The sequence below is a fragment of the Symphalangus syndactylus genome, chromosome 7 (assembly GCF_028878055.3).
Source record: "Symphalangus syndactylus isolate Jambi chromosome 7, NHGRI_mSymSyn1-v2.1_pri, whole genome shotgun sequence".
Taxonomy (NCBI): domain Eukaryota; kingdom Metazoa; phylum Chordata; class Mammalia; order Primates; family Hylobatidae; genus Symphalangus; species Symphalangus syndactylus.
In genome coordinates, this window is record NC_072429.2 from 57,174,533 (window position 1) to 57,194,401 (window position 19,869).

Genomic DNA, 19,869 nt, shown 5'->3' on the forward strand with positions numbered 1-19,869 from the left:
TGGCAATGATGTTACAGTGTTGCCCATAAATGGTTTTTATGGATAAAAACTGTCTCTAAAAATGTAAACCATCCTTACTTATTTGAAAAAATGTGAACTGTCTTCTTATTTTTTTTAAATTTAGCTACTAAATTACACTGCAGCCATCCTTTCAATTTTGTGTCTTCCACACTTTAAAACATATCAAGTTACTTTTTAAGAAAAAAAATAGATTAGGATAAAGAAGCATTATAAAAATCTTAAGTGGGACAGCCTTCATAAATCAACTGAGTTCACAACACGGCCTTCAGTGCCAGTCAGCAGGAGCCCATCCACTAAAGTATAATATCATCTCAGGGTTTTGGAGAGCACACCAGGAAAACATGGTAAGATGCTAGTAACAACAAGGGGGTGAAGTGGATCACTGGATTTAAGGTACTTGTAAGTTTATATTTATATTTAACAAAGACTTAGTACTACTGAACTTTCTCTATGTAGACCTATATATATTATAGGTCAGTGGGTGAACTTCTTGCACGCTAGAGGGAATACCAGCGACCATCCCTAGCAATATGAAACAGGACGTCAACTTCACCTGCCATTTGAAGTTTCTGAAAACTAAGTGATGGTTTTCACCTTGGTTGAAGTTAGAAAGAAACACTTAGAGGCCGGGCGCGGTGGCTCACGCTTGTAATCCCAGCACTTTGGGAGGCCGAGGCGGGCGGATCACGAGGTCAGGAGATCGAGACCACGGTGAAACCCCGTCTCTACTAAAAATACAAAAAATTAGCCGGGCGCGGTGGCGGGCGCCTGTAGTCCCAGCTACTCGGAGAGGCTGAGGCAGGACAATGGCATGAACCCGGGAGGCGGAGCTTGCAGTGAGCCGAGATTGCGCCACTGCACTCTAGCCTGGGCAACAGAGCGAGACTCCGTCTCAAAAAAAAAAAAAAAAAAAAAAAGAAAGAAACACTTAGAAAGCAGCTAGTATTTTGTATACAGTAATATTTCCTAGAGATTCAACTGAAAATAAATACAGTAGTGTGATGGTAATTTTTGCTCCCCCCTACAAAACATTATGAATTTTTGTCTGCCTTATGGAGAGTCTAGTAAGTTGATTTTTAAGGCACTGATAGATGATGTCCTGTTTTCCAAAATAAGGGAAAGTCAGTCTACTTCACAGTGAAGGAGTATAAAGTGAAAAAAGAAAGAATTCCAAAAGCTTATTTTGATAATCACTACAACAGTAGTTATAATAAAAAATATTTAACATTTATTGGGCATATACCACATGCCACATGCTGTGCTAAAAACTTTACAGTCATTATCTCATTTAATTCTCATAATTCTGTGTAATCGGTACAATCACTGTATCAAGAAACTGAGGTTTAGGGAAGTTAAGTATGTATTTAAGATGACTTAAGAAAAAAATGGAAGAGCCACATTTAAATGGAGTTCTCAGTGTATATGAAGCCTGTGGTCTTCACAACTCTGTGCTCCTGCCTGTCCAGCAACCTGTGCTAGCAGTGAGTGGCAGAGTCCTGGCAGCTCCACCTAGTGTGTGACCACTACGCAGAATAGTGGAGGGGTGAGAGGCTTAAAAAATGACAGAGAAAACATTAAATGAAAAAAATAAACTGACACTTGTCTCTTTGCATTTACTTACTTTGGAATTAAATTTATATTCAGTATGAAATACCACTCTAGCATCTAACGTGGCTCTTTGATGTGGGGAGCTTATTAAAACTGACTTAATGATTTGTAGCAGGGCGCGGTGGCTCACACCTGTAAACCCGGCACTTTGGGAGGCTGAGGCAGGTGGATCACCTGAGGTCAGGAGTTCGAGACCAGCCTGGCCAACATGGTGAAACCCCGTCTCTACTAAAAATACAAAAATCAGCCAGGTGTGGTGGTGGGCGCCTGTAGTCCCAGGTACTCTGGAGGATGAGGTGGGAGGATCACTTGAGCCCAGGAGATGGAGTCTGCAGTGAGCCAAGATCGCGCCACTGCAAACTCCATCTCCTGGGCGACAGAGCAAGACTCCATCTCAAAAGAAAACAAAACAAAAAACTGATCTTATTATTGGGCTCATTTTTATTCTATGAATGACTAGTCTCTTACTGTTGTTGTTTTATTGTTTTCTTCATCAATGATATCCTAGCTTAGAGACCTTATTTATGTGTGAATATTGGTTTTGAACTTTCTTGCAAAAAGTAAAACTGCAAGCCTTAAGCTCACATCTAAGGAAACATGTTTTCTAAAATTAGACTGAATTATTTCCTTCTTTGATCTAAGTCTTCTACCATGGTTTTCAAGTAAGAAAGACATGCTGTTGCATCAGAGGTCAGCTTAGGCAGGACACTTAGCACAGGGGTTCCCACAGCACCTTATTCCAGTATGAAGATGACTACTCCCTTGACATGTCCCACTGTCTGGATAAATATATTTAAAGTAAACAGAAAAAAACATTCAGAGAAATCGATGACAAAAATGAAATACTACTTAGCAACTTACTTAAATAAAACACTTTCCCTAAAAAAACTCTGACTTATCTCCTTTAATCCAAGGTATGTCTTCATGCATTTCAATAGCTCTCATTCATGGAAATGTCTCTGACATATTTGAGCAGCCAAAAATGGAGTTAGCTTAGTAATGGGCCAATTTAAAGCAAAGTCAACATATTCTACTTATTTATTGCCCCAGTTCCATTTCTCCCTGTGGTTACTTAGATATTATCCACAGATTTACAGCTGTAACTCCAGAGAATGGAGAGTAACATTAAGATGTCAAGATCAAGGTAAATTCTCCAAGTTAGTTCCCCACAGTTTATTTCTAGCATGCTCCAAAGTGGTTAAAGTTGGTATCTCTTCATGCTAGACTTGTTTTTAAAAATAACAGTTAAAACAAACACATCACAACTTGCAAAAATCCCACAATTTTCTATTATTGTTTTTTTAATGGAAGAAAATGTTCAAGTTACAAGAGTCCATCAAGAAACATGATCTAAAAATTAAACTTTAATTTCAAGTATTTCTATATTCAATAAGAATTTTAAGTCTATACCCTCCCCTTCCATTAAAGAGCACATTTAGATACATACCTTCAAAAAACAAAAAGGTTTCAGAAAAAGAATGATCTAAAGTTCTTTGCCTGTTCACAAGAAAGGATATGCACCCTGCAACCTCCCAGCCCCCTAAACTGAGCAGCCGCTGGCAAGAGGCCAGAACACTTCATAGCCCACCAAATGGGTGAGAGTGGAATTCCTATGCTAATATTGCAAACCTGTTTCAGCCAGTCTATGAATAGATTAGACAGGAAAGGCACAAGTTAAGCTAGAACACTTGCCATTCGAAAAACTCTCCACACAGTTTCCCAGCACCACTGCTTGCACCTCCTCAATATTCTCCAATGCTTTATACTTATGGCCAAAACAAACAAAAAGACTCTTAAGATTAATAACACTTGCTTACACCCGAAAACAATTGTTTTTTTGCTTTCACACAGTGAGCCAAGTTACACAGTTAACACAGTTAAGGTTAACGTCTAGGACTCCCGAAACCTATGGTACAGAATGACTTAGAACTAAACACAGAACACAGTAGAGGAAAACAGGACAAATACGCTTTAAAGAATATCAGAAATATTATAGCCTTCATTAATATTAAAGAGCATCAAAAAGGCATGTTTTTGATCCAATCTTTAAAATAAGAGCTAAGGAAATGCCTTGCAGCCTTCCCTGGCCATCACTCCCATCGTCCTGGAAATTGTCCAGGATAAAAAACAAGCAAGATGATGTGGGTAGTCCTGTATCTATGTTGACTTTTCTAAATGCAACGCTGTCAATTTCTTGGCATTTTGCCAACTTCAAGTTCTCCATCACTACCACTCCTGCTATCATGTCCTAGCCCTTGAAGGTTCTCCTCCATTTTTTACCCTAAGTGAAGGAAAAACAAAATAAAACCTCACTCCTGGTGACACACCATAAACTACTAAAGTTTTACAAGGCAAAAGGACAAGTACAAGTTTGCTACTGACTTTCTTCACTGATACAAGAGCTGCATTCAGCAACAAAGGAAATACCAGGGCCATCTCTGCATGGCTACTTAAGGATTATCTATAGATTTACAGCTGTAACTACAGAGAATGGAAAATAACATTAAGATGTCAAGGCTAGGGTAAATTCTCCAGATTAGTTCTCACAATGCTGTTCCCTTAATTGTCCCCCTAACCCACTTCCCAATTCTTCTTCCTCAGCCAACTATTGCTCTGCTGTACCAGAGACTGCCTTTCTGAAAGATTATTATAACAGGGAAGAAAAAAGCAGCACAGAAGAAAAAAGTGAAAGAAATGGGGAGGGGGGATCATGCATATTAATAAAAATGAAGGCTTTTTCCCTTATCCTGGAGAGTCAATTTCATGAAGAAACAAGCAATTCTATTAGAGATAGAGAGGCAAAAAGCCAGGGGACAGAGGTGAGGAGTAACTACCAAAAGCATCCCAACACCACTCAAAACTAAAACCTTGAAAAGGTCTGTAATCCACCTTTCAGAGAAACACACTATTTCTTCCCACAGGACAAACACCATTTAGGTAGCCTTCTTTGAAACTCAAACAAATGAAATCAAACTTCAATAATGTATCTTGTCAAGAATTGATACTAATATCCCTAACACAGGCACACCCCCCAGTACTGCATTTATTCATGATACCTAAAAACACCGCTACTACTTCCTTAACCTTACAGCAAAGGTGGGTAACACCTGCCTTGGAGGATGACTGTCATAATTAGACTAACAATTTTACATTTATTGACATGTGAATAAAATTATTTATACTCTGACTTGTTTTTAAAAAGAATTTGCAGCAACTGATACGGAAAGAGTCTAGCCTGTGCTGTTTAATATGCAGCCACCAGCCATGTGTGGTCACTGAGCAACTGAGATGCAGCTCACGCAATCTGTGTAAAATACATATCAGGTTTTAAATTCTTGTGTAAAATATCTCACAAGCAATTTTTTATACTGATTCCATGTTGAAATGTCTTGGATATGTTGGTTTAATTCAATGTATTACTAAAATTAGTTTTACCAGTTTCTTTAATGGTAAAATGTGGTTACCAGAAAATCTGTATCAACATAAATGCGTTGTATTTGTAGCTCCCATCATATAACTGGACAGTTCTGGTCTAGAACATAGTAAGTACACAAAGATAGGACAGCCAGAATGTTATACTTAAATAACAAAATTCCCTTTCCACCTCGGTGGAGGCTGCTGTCTCCTCCCTGCCTTCCACCATACCAGCAATCTCTCCTTAACACGGTCCTTGGCACATAACAGGCATTAAATAAGTATTTCTTTCATGTGGTACTGCCTTTCATGAAGGTACCTAAGACACCAAGATGAAAATGCAGCACCGAAAGTGGCTTCTTTTAAGAATATCAATTGGCTACTTGGGACACCTAGCAGAGGCCCAATATCCAGGCTTCAAAGGTAAACTAACAAACTAAATTCTTATCACCTACAAAAATTTTGATGTCACATAAAACAATACTCTTTTACAAAATAAAAGCCATCTAAGGGGCAAGGCTATCAGCCATTCATGCTTTCAGACTATGGGGTGAAAGGACAGATGGAGTAGATTTTTCCCTGTGCTTTAACTCGACACTTGGTATAATTCTGACCTCTGGGATAAACCAGCTTGTTGGATGTTGAGGAAAAACGCAGACAGGTTACTCAATAAGCTGTAGTATATACAAATTGAAGTAGTCAAAAGAAATACTTTAAGAATCTTCGTGAGAAACAACAGGCTGTTGAGAGCAACCTATGGCCCAGGAAAGAGAGACCAGTAAAGGCTGGATGGTTTGCTTTAATCAAAGATGTCATGAAGAACTAGCAGTGGGCCATAGCAAGTGAGAAAGCAGTGATTTCTTTTGCCTTCCCTCTGTGAGCACCAGAGAGGGCAACCTGCTCCAATGAGGTCCAGCCTGGGTGCCTGTTTTCTGAAGGTGCATACACTTGCAAAAGCCCCTGAATACCACTTAGGTAAAAGCTGATTTTTTTTTTAGAGACATTTTGTTTTCTCATCTTTCCCAGACATCTTTAGAAGTGAGAAAGGTAGTATTGACAAGATACATCTGCTCTCCATTGAAAAGGTATTTTTGTCTGTTTCTGATTACAACCTGCATACATGATCCTTAAGAAACATAGCCACCTTTTTCCATAAATTTACTTAGTTGCCAATTACGCTGCCCATGTCTGTCTTTTTTTTTTGAGGCAGAGTCTTGCTCTGTTGCCCAGGCTGGAGTGCAGTGGCGTGATCTTGGCTCACCACAACCTCCACCTTATGGGTTCAAGCGATTCTCCTGCCTCAGCCTCCCGAGTAGCTGGGATTTCAGACATGCGCCACCACGCCCGGCTAATTTTTGTATCTTTAGTAGAGACGGGGTTTCACTATGCTGGCCAGACTAGTCTCGAACTCCTGATCTTGTGATCCGCCCACCTCTACCTCCCAAAGTGCTGGGATTACAGGTGTGAGCCACCACGCCCGGCCTTGTAATTCTTTATTTACTGGGTAAACTTAAAGAATCTCAGTGTAAGATTGATGCTACTTGAGATTTACCAATAAAAGGTTTTCCCAGAAAGGCTATTATTCAAAAAAAAAAAAAATTGTACCACTGATTCTTCCAGGTTTTTTTTAATCTCAAGGGAAAATGAGGAGATGGGAAATTATTACCTATCACCTCAATCTTAGCAGCCTTTAAAATTTTTTTCTACTTCTGTTTCATGATGAATGTATTTCAGGACCTAATTAATGAAAAAGGTACAAATGTATCCAAAATAAACTTATTTTAAGGACACCTTGTTGCAGATCCTAAAAATTCAACTAGAACTTTCCATTTAAGAGCATAATCCATGATCTGGGACATGTCTACAGACTGTGCAGTGTAAATTCTATCCAGAAACTCAGGGACTTGCCTGTAACCTTAAGGACAATCCACTTAACCAGTCTTTCTTTAGATAAGCTCTTCAAATGAACAAAATGTTGCTCTGTGCCTTCCTTGTAGATTGTTCTCATCCATGTTCACAGTGTAGTGATAAACCTTTCATTTTTGATTCCACCCCCTCTCCATGCTGAAAACACCTCCTAGTGCCCTCCAGTGCCATGGGCCCGGGACCATGCAGCTTTCTGTCCACTAAGCCCCAGACCTACATTCCAGCAATACTAGGGACACTCAAGGCCCAAAGGGCTTTCTGATCTTTGCACTCATTGTTTCCTAAATCTTAAACCCTTTTCCCTCCTTTATCCATCCTTCTCTCAACTTAGACTGATCTTTCACATCTTGGCAAAGACATCACTGCCCCCAGAAAGCCCTCCCAGACCCCCACCTCTCCCACTATAAGAATGATCTTAAAGATCAGTGCTGATCTCTACAGTGTGCTTTTCATGGCATATTCTTGCCTGCATCTTCCTGCTCACACAGCAAGATTGTTCTCCCTCCCTCAAAAAAGCACATAGGAAGCCTCAGCATTTGATATGTGTTCACTTAAATCAAGGACATAAAGTCAAACAACTATGAAAATGTTTGACATTGAAATATGTAAGATTCTTCTTAAAGCTTTGCAACCGGCAATTCTGAACACTTGCTAGATATATCGTTTTTGAGTCCCCACTGTTAAGCACTTAAAAGACATTACTACTAATCTCACTGGGCCTCTAACTAGGAAGGCATATGATCCCTCACTTCAGAGATAATGAAATGAGGTTCTGACACTCTTACCAACGTCAGGTGGTGACGTTAAGCAGTGGTGCTTCTATTCAAAAACTCATCGACTCCAAAGCCTGTACTCTTTCCTTCATACCAGTGGTTCTAAAATTGTGGGCCAGGGTTTCTGTAGGGTCTGTGAGACCAGAACTATTTCTACATGATCCTGAGATGTTATTTGCTTTTTCATCCTCATTTTCTCCAAATGAGCAGCAAACTTTTCCAGAGGCTTATGACTAGCACACAGACTACAGTCAGAAGCAGATGTGAGAATCAATATTTGATAAATATAAAACAATGCCACTAATTTTTTGTCTTGCAAAAAGTTATCTTTCATTTTTTAAAAAGTTATCTTTCATTTAAAAAGTATTATGCATGTTAACACACAATGGTTTATTATTTTTAAATAATTAACAAATCAATATTTTAAACTTTCATCAATATTTTAGCCGGGCAGGGTGGCTCATGCCTGTAATCCCAGCACTTTGGGAGGCCACAGCGGGTGGATCATCTGAGGTCAGAAGTTCAAGACCAGCCTGGCCAACATGGTGAAACCCCATCTCTACTACAAATACAAAAAAAAATAGCTGGGTGTGGTGGCAGGTGCCTGTAATCCCAACTACTAGGGAGGCTGAGCAGGAGAATTGCTTGAACCTGGGAGGAGGAGGTTGCAGTGAGCCAAGAACGTGCCGCTGCCCTCTAGGCTGGGCGAAAGAGTAAGACTCCGTCTCAAAAATAAAGACATAAATACATAAGTAAATAATAAAAAGCTTAAAACTTTCTGAGACAGTAAATATCAATACATATAACTCACATAGCTAACACACACTCTTTGGAGTCCCCAATAATTTTTAAGAATGTGTAGAGGTCTGAGATAAAAAGGTTTGAGAAAAACTGTTCTAATTAGCTATTGAAAAAGAAATATAAGGTAGGGTTTTTCCTTCCCTGTAAATCTTATCAAATAATCGAAAGTCTAGCACTCCCATTAAAGAAATTTCCATATACCAAAATGTGTAATTTTTCACGTTTTGATCTGATTAACTGTGGCCTTTTTTGTTCTAATATTTTCTTTGTTGACTTTTCAATATAAAGTTAAACTTATCTTTAAAGATACTTAAATGTGTTCCATAATTTAGAAAATATCCATTCAGAAGCCAGGAAACACATAAGAACATAATTTCTATTTTTAAAAAGCGAAAAACTCAAGAAGAGTTAAGTCTACCTGAATGCGATAATTCTATTATCAAGTTAAATGGACATTTCAACCTAATCTGGTATCTTCCTTGATACCTGGTATAGTATTGAGCCACTACTCCATCATATATAAAATGCAAAATAATTTTAGTAGCTCTAAAGCAAAACACAATTAAATAAAAATATTTCCTAGGGTAGAATGTCAATCATTCAGAGAGAGGGATTTTAAAGGGTTAGGATCATATTTTGAATTACCCATATCATTATCCTCCTCACATGTGGCAACACAGTCTAAAAGGGGGATAATATTTGCACAAATCAAATTTAGTTATTTCATAACTAAGGCTGTATTACATAATATTTAACCTATCCTTAAAAATAAAGTTAATTTTGGTGAAACCCCTTTTCCACTAAAAATACAAAAATTAGCCAGGCATGGTGGTGCGCGCCTGTAGTCCCGGCTACTCAGGAGGCTGAGGCAGGAGAATCGCTTGAACCTGGGAGGCAGAGGTTGCAGTGAGCCAAGACTGAGCCACTGACTCCAGCCTGGCAACAGAGTGAGACTTCATCTCAAAAAATAATAAATAAATAAAGTTAATTTTACATTGTATCTACATGGGAAATGACATAATTATGTAGCAAGGTTTGCACTTCAGGAGATCAGAAGCTAAAATTAGAGGAGAATTAACATATATACCATGGAGTGGACATTATACTAGGCACTCGGTATATGTTAAGCCCACTTAATCTAACACCCTTTGTGCTGGGTGCTATTTTTCCTGCTTAACTAATGAAAAATCTGAGGTAAAGAGAAGTTAATTTTTCCTGCTTAACTAATGAAAAATCTGAGGTAAAGAGAAGTTAAATCCTTCGCCTAAGATCACCAGCTTAATAAGCGACAGAGCTGGGGTCCACATACCTTTCTAACTTTAAAGTCTATGTTCTGTGCCTGAGACTTCACACCTCCCTAGCCTTATGTTCAAAACTGAGTGTTACAAAATCTGAAAAGGATGCAAAGTTAAGCAGAAAGAAGAAAGCAAATAATCAATGAGCAAAATGGAAAACATAATTGTACTTAGAATGAAAATACCTCAAATGTCCTAGTTTACATCCCTGTAAAGGTCCTGAGTTTGCCTATAATGACACATTCAAAGAAGGAGGAAATGCATGTGGGCTCTTCTGAAGTCTAGCACAGGACACAGCATGCATGGAGCCTCCACTGGTCAAGGACTCAAACGCCACAGACTCACACATGTCCTCTGAAATGCCCATTGAGGCATCTGTACTCTTAAAACCCAGGAAAGCTGGAGGAGAGCAACAATTCTCATCCAGGGATCAGATTATAATCACAGGGGGTCTCCAAACTGTGCTCGCCCTCCGGTGAAGACAGAGGATGCGGGAATGAGAAGTCTGAGAAACCACTGCTCTAAAATATCCCTTGCTTAGTAAGAAACTTTCCAGGGAATAAGATAATAATTATTCCTAAAAACTAAGTCACATTCATTTCTGTCCTAAAAGCCACCCAGGTCTGCTGGCCTCAGGGACAGTACTTTTGGTCCGCTTTGAGGAGAGGTGGTTTGCCCTGAGGTTACATAAGAATCACCAAGGGTGGTTATATGAGGATCACCAAGGTCTTCAGGGAAGCTGCCCTGCCCACCGGCTGAGGGCAGCTTCCCTGAAGCCACTACTTGTCCTGTGGTCCCAGGAGTCTTCCTGACCTCCACTCCCCCAGCCCAGCTTAGGACGAAGCTTCAGAGCCTCTGTATTAAATGCCTGCGTGCATCTAAAATAAAAATAAAAATAATTTTTTTTTTTTTAGATGGAGTCTCGCTTTGTTGCCCAAGCTGGAGTGCAGTGGCACAATCTCAGCTCACTGCAACATCCACCTCCCAGGTTCAAGCAACTCTCCTGCCTCAGCCTCCCGAGTAGGTGAGACTACAGGCATGCACCACCATGCCCAGCTAATTTTTTGTATTTTTTAATAGAGATGGGGTTTCACCATGTTGGCCAGTTTGGCATTGAACTCCTGACCTCAGATGATCTGCCTGCCTCGGCCCCCCAGAGTGCTGGGATTGCAGGCATGAGCCACCGTGCCTGGCCTAAAATACTTTTTTTTCTTTTTTTTTTTTTTAATGAACTGACAAAATGCATAGAAGACAATTATCACCACTTAAAAAAAAAAAAAAATGCTGCTCTGAGATGCCCTGAGTAGCTTTGTTTACTGACCAAACCCTTTTACTTTCAACACTGCTTCAATCCCTTCTGCTCCCACTTTAACCCTTCTGGTCCAAACTGTCCTCAAAGGCCTAGAAAACAGGTTCACACTTCACCTTCTGCTTCTCCCATCTGTCCTGTGGACTGTCTAATCAATATCACTGGCTCCCTCCCCATTTAAGTCCAAATTCCTTAAAAAGGAATCCAAGATCACAACAATCTGGCCCTGACTGATACTTTCCAACCTATTCCCTGCAGCAAGCTTGACTTCTTGTGCCCTTGTTTAGCAAACCAGCCCCCAGTCTGAACTGCTGACCTGGGTTCACCCCCGCCGGGTAAGGCCTAGCCAAATTCCAAGCACCCTCAACTACAGGTTATTTCCTCTCTCTGGACATTTGTCACATAATCATGCCTGGTCTCTCACTCCTCTGTATTTTCACATGCAGGTCTTATTTCCCCAAAATTGATAATAAGTCCATCAAAACAAGCACTATGCTTTATAGCTCTAAAATCGGCTACTGTGCACCCCAAAAACAGAGTTGCATTCTGGTAGATAATCAGTATATATTTTTGAATAGCACTAAGAATAATCTGTATACACAGGCATTAATTTATCATTCACAGACCTAGGGCATAAACAACAAAATTTATAATGAAAAGATGTCTTTGTGAATATGATAACATAAAACTTAAATCTGTTCTTTTATAAATTCTGAATGATAACAAAAACGTCAGCTTACAAAAAAAGAAGATTCCCTACTTCAGTGCTGGGTATCCAAATCTTTTAGAGACCAAACATCTTCTGTGAATTATCATTTACTGTGATTTTCTACAGTTTGCAATTAAAACTCATACTAACAAATTCAAGTTAGTAAAATAAGTATCACAGAAGTATGTTTTGCAGCTTCCCAAGAAAAATATCACAATATAAAAGAAGAGATGGAGGAGACTACCACACATGCATAAATCTTTGCTAGAAACCAAGTGTCAGTGTACTTTTAAAACACACACACACAAAGAGAAAGAATAAAGAAGAATTCAGAGAAGGAAACAAAAGCGTTTGTCTCGTGAGCATTCTGAGTCCTCTGTCCATCTCCCCGCTAGCGGCGACCCAGCTCCTTGTCAGCAGGGACCCAGTCTTAGTTATCTACATATCCTTAACATCTAGCACAATCTCGGGGACAGGGAGATTCATGCCTGAATAAAATAAATGCATAAGCCAATAACAAATAAAAATTAAGGCATTCATAATGAAAAAGCTTTTCATAGAGTTTAAAGAAAAATTCGATTAGACAAGTTAGCCATGTTGAATTTCACATTGCAATGCAGAGGCAGGCTCTGTGTCCCCTTACCTGATGCACAGGCACTTTCTGCGAGGTGTTCTGGGGTGATGGGTGGAGCTGTGCCCAAGGCTGGTGATGAGGGTGTGGGGGTGAAGACTGGTGGTGCAAGCCCGGGTGGGGCTGCAGTGGAGGACAGGTTGGCAACTGCTGAAAAGATGGCTGTTGACCAGGATGTTGTTGGCCAGGTATCAGTCGTTCCTGGATTGCTTGTGGGTCTCCAAGGCCAACACCAGGACAACCATTTGGCCTCATGTGCCCAGTCAACTCCCTTGGTGCCGAGGACATGCCTATAAATGGACGAGACTGCTGCATGTTTCTGGGGCCCATATTCCTCTGTCCGATTCCCATGGCACCAGGGGGCTGGTGAGATGGCTGAGGATGGGGCATATTTGGATAACTGCCAACTTCCATTGGTATCCCAGCACTTCCCGGCCTGACTTGTGGAGGAGGAGTGCCTGCTGGATTACTCATTGCTTTCATGGGTGACATGGGAGGTGGAGAGGCATAAGTTCCCTGAGGCTGTGAAGGATGCATAGTTTGTGTGTTCATTTGGTTAAGTGAGCCACTGGGTTGGATGGGCTGCTGGTGCATTAGTCCTTGACCACTGTTTGATGGGAATCCTACAGCATTGGGGTATCTTGGTACGGACTGATTCATTGGAGTATTATTTGTAAGGCCTAAATTTTGATTCATCCCTGTATTGTTAACTAATCCCTGATTTAGGTTACTGTAAGGATATCGAGAATACTGCCCTGAGTTGTTTATAGTAGGAGAGGGGACTGTCTGGCTCCGAGAACTAAAGTTAAGGGTTTGTGGCCTAACAGCCCCTTGTTGGGGAGGATTCGGGGAGAATCTGGGACTGTGGGCAACGGATTCTCCATGGAGAGCAGTAGAGGGGTGGTGATGGAACTGCTGCACCGAGTGACGCAAGGAAGGTGCCATGCTGGGACTCTGCTGGGGCACATGGGACAAGTGGCCGGGTCCTGAGGTGGCAATAAAAGGATTTCCCTGATTGAGGCCCTCTTGGCCTTGGGAAAACTGGCTCATCCTCTGCTGTGGCTGACCATGCTGCTGCATGGAAAAATCCCCACGTGCCATATAGCTGCCCATCTGCTGCATGTGCTGAGGGTGGCCCTGTGCAGGGGGCCCCGACGGAGCCGGCTGTGGTGGCTGTGGCTGTGGCTGCTGCTGCTGGTAGGGGGCTCGTATCTGGTCTGGTACCTGAACAGCCCTGGGGCCCCACATGGAGCTGCTGTCCACAAAGGATTGCCCATGCCTCTCATTCTGCATGCCAGGGTAGACACCCATCTGACCGCCACCACTGCCACCATGGGGCACCTGAGGAACGGGAGGGGTGTGATACTGCGAGTGCGGAGACGCGAGTCCGTTCCCAGGGGTGTTGCTAATCATTCTGTTCGGCTGATCCATCAGATGCATCTTTTGTTGTTCATACTGATTATAGTGATCAAAATGTGTCAGCTTTGTTTGATTTTGATTAGTTGAAGGATGATGAAGGGATGGCTGTAAAGAGGCAAAGCCTTGGTCTATTGGCATTTGCTGACCCATAGGATTTACTGGATTTTCCGGGTAACCACATTCTCCGAGGCCTTCAAGACCTTCACTGAAAATATTCCCATCCTCGCCAAAAAGACTCATCATTCCTGGATCTGCCATCTTCTTCCAACACACGGCTCCTCCAAACCACAGCTCAGGAGCTTGCCTGTGCTTCACTTCACTGAGGTGTTTGCCCTCAAAGCCTGTAATCCTTAACTAATCTTCTTCATGTCATTCCATATTTCTTTAATTCTCTTGGACCCTGCAGTGTCAGGCAAAGTCTGGATATAGGTCCTGGAAAGGAGTTGGGGGTGGGGGAGAAGAAGGAAGAAAACAAAGAATTAGGATCCGATGATAAAAACTGCCAGTATTTTGTACATCTGAATTTGGTCCCCATCAACAATACTAATCTAGCTCCCTCACTGAGCTGTATTTTATAAATTTAGTTCACTTTAAGAGAAACTCATTAGCTTCTACCAGAAGCATCATTATGATCAGTTACTTAGAAAGCAAGCAAAACACTAACCTTAACCTTAAATTAATCCATTCACTACACTTCCTAGCATTCCATTCTTGGATGAAACAGAACAAAAGAACACAACATGAAGCAGCAGCAGCTGCCACAGCAGGCAAGCAGATGTATGAATATAGCCAAGCAGCTCATCTGCTGAACTAAAGCCCTGGAAATGCTCTGGTTACCAACAGCCCGCCCTTAACCTTATTCCCCTGGTGTAATCAGATGAGCAACAGCAGCACCAAGGGCTGTGAAAAGCTCAACTTAGTTAAATTGACTAGAGGATTATACAAACACCAAAATCGATCATTTCATACAAATTAGATATTTACAGCCCACATAAAACTATGTAACTGCAACAGAGGCATCTAACAAGAAAGTGTTCATAATGATGTTGAAAAGCAACCTTGAGAACAGTACAATAAATTCATAATTTCATTATGTTTAATGGCAGAAATATACAAGATTCAGAAAGAGACTAAAAGAAAAGCTTTCATTGTCCAAGAGGACCAATTTCACTCATGGCTCTGAGCCTACCATGGTCCCAGTCTGCACTGACACAGAGCAGCCCAATCACCAGGCTCATTATTCACCCGCAGGCATGCTGGGCTCTGGTGGACCAGAATCCCACGTGACCATTCAGAGAAAACTAGTTGAGTGGATACTCTGTAGACACTAACTATTCTCATAACTAGAAACACAACTTTCTCAAAACTAAAAATTATTTTAACAGAATAAAGTTCAAAATATGCTCTCCTCACCATTGCCTTAAGTCTTTTTGGGACAAGGCAGGATCTAAGCAGGTAGGGAGACAAGTTGGCAGGCACTTGTGTTCGCACCCTATGTGCTTCCAGCGCACTATGTACACTATGTAACATGCTGCATGTTATTCAAACTCTTCCTAACAGATCCTGTGTCAGATTAAAATAACTAATTTAAAGAATGCTTTGACAATCTAAACAGGAAAGTGTTTTTGTTGAGCACTAATTAAATCAACGGCCTAATAAAGAACTAATTCATATAGAGAAAATGACTGAAATCTTAAACATCTTTGGAATTTAACTCATTTTTTCTCTTTTATAATCATATTAAGCATTGTGTGATATTAGCCCACTTGAAAAAACAATATCTTGTTGAAGAATTTCCAAAGTGACGATATAAACAGGCTCAGTCATAAATTCTACTGACATGCTTCCATAAGAGCATAGGAATGAACAATGGGCTAACCAACACTCCTGAGAACTTACCAGTAAGACATAAAAATTCTGTTTCTGCCTGCCATATTCTAACACATTCCTAACAAGGGGAGAATTTTGCTTACAGAAAATGTAAACAACATTCCTGTTCACTGTCAGAACTACAGACAAAACACCTGAGAGGGTCTCCAGGTCTGTAGTTTTCAGATGACAGCTGTCAGCTAAAGTCAAAGGTCTCTTCACTCTGCCGCTAACTGCCATGAATTTTCTGATCTACTTTCTCCAAATACAGAGGTCAGATGGGTGAAAATAAGGTGAGCATGAAAGCCATTTTACTGAAAACATGCTGCTTTACTATGCAACTATTTTAAAATCCAAAATAAAGAGAAGTAGACATCTCCAGTTCCAGTTGCAACAAATATTCTTAAATTAAATACACTCCTAAAAAGGCTAAGCAGTCAGTCATCATTTATTCAAGGCTCATTCTAACTTTCAAAGACATAAATACTGGAATGGACTTGATAATAGCTTAAACCAGCCATGCAGACCAACCACTTACCAAAATAACCTTTCAAATTAGCTTAAGGAAAGTAACGTCTACATATGTGTCCTGGGTCTGCCAACTGTTATGGGAAGAAATGCTACTGACTGGATGGGACTCCAGGCCAGCTCCAGGTAAAAGGGAGCCCAGAGGGAGTGGATGGCTTAGCCCACTGGTGACCTTCTCTTGCAAGCCCACTGAACCCAGAGGCAGAGACAGAGCCAGATTAAGCCTGGAGAAGTGGCGATGAAGTTGGTGCTTACTTTTTATCAGCTTAAGATTCAGGAGAGGGACAAGTTGCCTATGCGCATGAGCAGGGAAAAAACAGCCCTGCCTGAGAGTAACCATACTGACCCTTGGCTGTGCTCCTCTTCCTGTTCCCTACACCCTTCTACTAAGTGTCCATCTCCCAGACGCATGAAAAACGCCAGCATTATATGGTATCGACTAAGCATGTCGCTCACCGCAACTACAACCATGCTCAGGTAAGGTCCAGGCAAAGAAGTTCAAAAACTGGCTTTGTAGTCTGCCATTAGTGACCGCTCACTGGGACAGCCACCAACGCCTTCCTGCCCCTTTTCTGACCTCAAGACCCAGCTGGCAACTATGCCAGGAATCCATCTGGTAGCTGCATTTCATATTTCTGATTTGAGCTAATCTAATTAATTTGTTTTGGTCCTTTTTTTAAATTTGATCAAGACCATCTGAATGCCCACTTTCCCAAGTCACAGCTGCAATGTATAATTTTGTGTTTCTATAAAAGATATTCATTCAAAGCCCTATTTTGAAAGCTTCTCCCTTGTCTACACTCAATATCTAGATTTTCTGTGTCTAGATGAACACTGTTCAATGGGCCACAAATGCGAGCCATTACATGTAATTTTTAGTTTTCTAGTAGCTACATTTTAATAGTAGACCAAAAGAATGAAATCCGTTTTACCAATTTCTATTTAACCCAATAAATGTATAATACTGTCACTTCAACAGGTAATCAATATAAAAAAAATGAATAAGCTAGTTTACGTATTTTGGTATTGGGTCTTTGAAACCCAGTATGTACTTTACACTTACAGTACATCTCAATTCCTATTAGCTACATTTCAAGCGAAAAAATGTACATATGGGGCTGTGGCTTCCATACTGGACAGCATAAAGTATTTAAAAAGAAGAAACAGAAATAACAAATTAGCAATGAAATTTTTTAAAGTCTCATAATTATCACCTGGGTAATAAACATTCAAGTTGCGTTTATATTTTATTTGGCTTTACATAAAAATCAACTCTCAAATCGCAATTATTTATTCAAAATGTATTTACTGAGCACCTACTATGATCCAGGCACTAGTCTAAGAGCTGGAGAGAGATCAGTGAATAAAACAAAATTCCTTCTTGTTCTCATGGAGCTTATATATCTGTAAATGATGCATCTCTTAAATAAGAACTAAGATTCAAGGCTTATGTTATTAAAAATACAGGTTACCATTTTACAAAATACTCCTCGGTAACTTCTGATGAGGAATAGTCTAACTAACTGTGAGAATATATAGCAAACGGTACCTATGCATATAATGGAGACATAGTAATTCAAGTTTCTACTCAGTGCCCTATTGGCCAGCATTTTCTGAGATGTGAATTAAAGGGCAGTTCAGAAGATGCATGTGTTTGGGGGTGAGGAGGGGTCACAACGAGACCACTCAACTAACAGAATCATCAACATTAGAGGCACACTGTGAAACCAATTACAAACATTTCAGAGTTAGGAAGCACTCTGAAGACCTTCTAATCCAAACCCCTCCTCATTCAACAGATGAAAAAAATCCCTTTATAGACTAAAAGGAGTAAACTTCTTCTACAAAACATTTTAGTGACAGTTCCCAAAGATGAAAGAAATGAATGAATGAGACAGCAGCTTACTAGTGAGGACAAAATATTAAAGGCCTGCATCAAGTCTGTTTTATTCAGAGAATCACTAAAACAACTGCTGCCATCACCAAATAGAAGTGAATTTCCTTTCCAAAAATGTTTTTAAATCATACTATATCTAACTTTTAAGAAACAAGCATATATCAACACCAAATTGGAGCTATTGGTACATTTTATTGGGAAATAGCCAAATGAAAAATGGGCAGATCCAAGCACAGACAGAATCAATGATAAAAGCAATGGGTGCACAAGAAACCAAGATGAAAGAAATGTTATTGAAAATATTAATATTTTGAAAAAATATATGTATATATATAAATTTGTTAATTATAACATATTTTAAATTTTTACTTATGAAATTTATTTTATATATAGTGATTTTCTGACCTTCCAAAACAATATAAAGAATTATTTACTACACTCTTCTCAAAGTAGAATGGCATTTGTATAGCTGAATTTTAATTTGGTAGTGACGCAGAACCTTTCTGTGTTACAGGTGTGGACTAGAAACCTAGCAAGGAGATAGGTGAATACATAACACCTTTCGCATGCAAAGTATCTCCTATAGCTCAACCACTATTCGTCCTATTGTATAAGTAAAATGTCATCCAAGGGAAACTTTTTTGATAAACAGCCAACGCATGGGCAAGAGTGAAATCATAGGACATTTGTCTATTGGATACTGATGACTATTTTGCTGTTTATGGTTTGATTTTGAGTTGTTCTATTTAAATTTCTCTCTTCTACCTCCAAAGAGCGTGAGGTATAGAACATCACTGTGATAATGATTCTGGGGATGAGGGTGGAGCATGAATCAGAATTTCCAAGGAAGCATCTTGCAGCTGAAAAAACAGCACATCGCCACCCTCATCATAACCCATGGAGACACCTCTCAATCATTAAGGCTGCAAAACATATCAAGAGGGGCAAAGAATCCACACACTGGTAGGTGGACAGACCGAAGATAAAGGGCTCACACTGCTGAGCTTCCACTCAAAGTGAAAGTCCTTTCAGCTAGATCCTGAATCCGGTTAACAGCAATCTCCTCCCACTGCCCCACCCACAACCCAGCCCCCAACAGCCACTTGGGAACATCTAGCAGGGCCAATGCTTGCTGGTGAAGGAGACATCTATCCAACTGACAAGAACCTGGATAAAGAATCAGGAAGTGCCCCCCAAGTCACCAACGCCAGCTTATCAGTTCACCACAAAGTATTTTCCGTATTTGCTTCATGGGTCAAATGATGCCCTTCCTGAACTCCCTGGGTTGGCCAAGGGGGCCAAGACCACATTTTCTTCCTCATTAGTATGCTAGGGCATTGCCAATACTCTATGACTGTGCTGTGTAATCCAGCAGCCACCAGCCACATGTTGCTATTTAAACTACTTAAACTAAATAAAACTTAAAATTCAGTTCCTTAGTCACACAAGCCACATTCAAGTGCTCAAAAGCCACACGTGGTTGGTGGCTACCTACTCGACAGTGCCTGTAATGAACATTTCCATCATTGCAGAAAATTCTATGGAAAGCACTCCTATGTATTTCTTCTTAGAGGTAACATGTTTAAACAAAGACCATATTAAATAGCAGCAATCCTCTTTCATAAAAAATATTTTCTCCTCTTTCAGAGATTAGTATTCTTTTAAAGGT

The 19,869-nt window shown here is 40.3% G+C and overlaps 1 protein-coding gene across 7 annotated transcripts in view; it reads right to left on the reverse strand.

The window, feature by feature from the left end:
• CHD7 (chromodomain helicase DNA binding protein 7) overlaps nt 1-19,869 on the reverse strand; it is a 185,290-nt gene that overhangs the window by 109,491 nt on the left and 55,930 nt on the right. For all 7 annotated transcript variants that reach the window (XM_055286308.2, XM_063643277.1, XM_063643278.1 and 4 more), the window contains one exon: nt 12,500-14,338. In XM_055286308.2, coding sequence (XP_055142283.1) covers nt 12,500-14,164 — 1,665 coding nt within the window. In that variant the 5' untranslated portion in view covers nt 14,165-14,338. The remainder of the gene's footprint in view (nt 1-12,499; nt 14,339-19,869) is intronic.